The sequence below is a fragment of the Teleopsis dalmanni genome, chromosome 2, assembly GCF_002237135.1.
Source record: "Teleopsis dalmanni isolate 2A chromosome 2, ASM223713v2, whole genome shotgun sequence".
Lineage (NCBI taxonomy): Eukaryota > Metazoa > Arthropoda > Insecta > Diptera > Diopsidae > Teleopsis > Teleopsis dalmanni.
In genome coordinates, this window is record NC_051847.1 from 19,622,073 (window position 1) to 19,624,739 (window position 2,667).

Genomic DNA, 2,667 nt, shown 5'->3' on the forward strand with positions numbered 1-2,667 from the left:
TTACACCACAACTGTTTTCACCTTAGATCAAATGGAACGCATTCACACTTTTAACCAAGTGAGTATCTCAATATGTAAATACACCTATACAATCATATAAATAGAACCCGCCTAAACGAATATTTCTGATGAGAAAAAAAAAAATAAAAGAGCAATGATCGCGATATATTTTTTCAGAAGAATTTGAGTCCTGATACTTTTTATTCCTTGCTCATCTGTGACACGATTTCCTTTCACATTGCTGTCATTAGATTCCATACTAATGAAGCACTATTATTTAGTGCTGTTTTAGTGCGTATTTTAAATCACAAAGTATAAAGTTCTAACAGTCTCAGCGCTGTCAGAGAGAGAGAGAGCGGTCACTATTTTTCAAAAAAAATATCCATATAAAAATTATTCGAACAAAATCATGAAATCCAAAACTCAACCAATTTTTAAAATCTTTGAGTGATTGTTTAATCTAATTAGTCTAAATAATCTAATTAATTTCTAATAAAATCTAGTTTAAATCATTTTAAATATCTAATTTAATTAAACCTACATAATTATTTAGTTTTATCCATATAAATAAAAGTGTGTTACACCTATATATTCTTCTGTTTCTCCTTCCATACTTGCTTTTACGAATTTAATGATATATATGAACTGCTTTGCAATATTTAACTTATTGATGTATGTTACAGTAATCGATTAATAAGGAGAACATGAATACTTCTCATATAAGTCCGCTCCATTAAAGAGATTCTCTCACATAGACAAATCGCTGATAAGCTGATAGATTTCCTGGTCATTTAAGATCTTAGGAATGTAAATAATAATTTCTTAAGTAGACCGTAGACCGAAAAGTAGACCGAAGAGACGAGGTTGGATAGATTATTTATTTACACTAGAGACCAGATTCCTTTATATTTGTGCAAACTATTTGACTGTTTTAGTAAGACAGCAGTTAATATTCTGCTATTAAAATTCTAATAATTTAATAAAATTTGGGTATTACAAGTTCCAAAAGTAATAGTTTTGATGTGCTATTTAAAAATTTGTTTTCAAATTATATATATATTATATACATCGTGTTTATAATTACGAAAATGAGTTTTTATTTGCACAATGACATTCTTTAACAAAATTTTTAAAATATATGCTATTTAAACTTGCATCTCAATTTGTTAACGATATTACAGATAATAAATTCCCCAGAGTCCTCTCCTCCAAATTCAACAGTTCTTGGTTTTCCAGCGCTTAAAATACTTGCCAACTCTCCTTCCATAGCAGTGGCACATTCACATTTTCCCAAGTATCTGAGAAGATCAATACAAGATCGGATAACACCATAAGGACTTAGCTCACGATAGCTCGTAATTGATAGTTTCGTCTGTAAAGGTTTAAATATTGCGTGAGTATTATTGAGTTCACACGCACCAAATAAGCTTGCACCACCGCAAACTGCACTGGCAGCAGATGCTACAAACGTACCATAGCGATCATTGCAGCAAATCATATCGAACTTACATGGGTCTTTTATTATATAATATACCAACTTTTCGATATCCATTTCCAAAAGTTCAATATCTGGATAAGATTCCTGTTGTATTTCACATGCTAAATCGAAAAACCTACCATCACTTCGCGGTAAATACAAACGTTTTACACCAATTGTTATATGTTTGTGACCATTTTTTTTTGCATAATCCAATACAAATTTTAGGTAACGCCGCGTATAGTCATCCTCATGTATGCATAGTGTTTCAACCACTCCTTGTACCGGTTGATATTCCAATTTATCGTAGTCGCCAGTATTATTTTGCGATGCAATAGTTAAATTAGCATCTGGGAACTTGCAATTGTATCCTTTATGACCGAAACACTTAATAATGCAAGCAAACAAATCCAAGTTATTGTTGAGTTTTAAAGCCTTGGCCTTTTCTTGTGGATCATGCTGCGAATCAACATGCAGACATACTCGATTTCGCAACACCGATCTTATGTACTCATTAGTGTTACCAACGTCAATACGTTCGAAAGCGACTGGAATTTTGGCTGCCTTAAATAGTGTTTTGATGTAATTAGCACCCTGTTTTCCAATCGGACTTGTACCAGTTAGTAAAGTAACAAAATGTTCACCGCCATATAAAGATTCCGGAAATAGTTTAAGTTTCTTTAGCGGTGGCTTATCCTTTAAGAATGAACCAGGTTCATATTCACTTGAACTGGTTAAAGTTCTGGTAACATATGGAATCTTACTTCTACTGAGAAATTTTATCGGCCTAAAGAGCAACGCATACATTTTAAGGAGACTATAAATTTATATTTAATTTCAAAACAACATTTTTAAAAATAATATTTCTAAAGTTTGTTTTCAAAAGAAAATATTTGCCTACTTATATATAGTTTAATTTAATTTAATAAAATATGCTTTATAAATTGTTTTTTTTTTTGTATTAAAGAAAATAACACTATCTGAAAACAGAAATTACCAAGATCATAAGAATTTTCTGAGCTTATTTTCATTTAAACAATCAATATGTTATATATGGCTGATATACAATAAGTATAACTGGAGACTGATCTATGTCTTACTTAAAAAACGTATCACAATATATAGATACAAAATATTTTCATTTGAAATCCAAACATAAAAGTATGTATTTTAAAATATTGATTTAATTT

General features: G+C 30.3%; 1 protein-coding gene across 1 annotated transcript; it reads right to left on the bottom strand.

The window, feature by feature from the left end:
• Positions 1–1,073: 1,073 nt before the first annotated feature.
• Positions 1,074–2,313, bottom strand: LOC119681667 (isocitrate dehydrogenase [NAD] subunit 1, mitochondrial-like). The gene has a single exon (XM_038094925.1). The coding sequence runs from the start codon at positions 2,282–2,284 to the stop codon at positions 1,142–1,144; it is 1,143 nt and encodes a 380-aa protein (XP_037950853.1). The 5' UTR covers positions 2,285–2,313; the 3' UTR covers positions 1,074–1,141.
• Between the last annotated feature and the right edge of the window lie 354 nt (positions 2,314–2,667).

What these genes read in the sequence shown, in the direction of transcription:
- LOC119681667 (XM_038094925.1), bottom strand. Translation starts at nt 2,284, where the DNA reads ATGTATGCGTTGCTCTTTAGGCCGATAAAATTTCTCAGTAGAAGTAAG.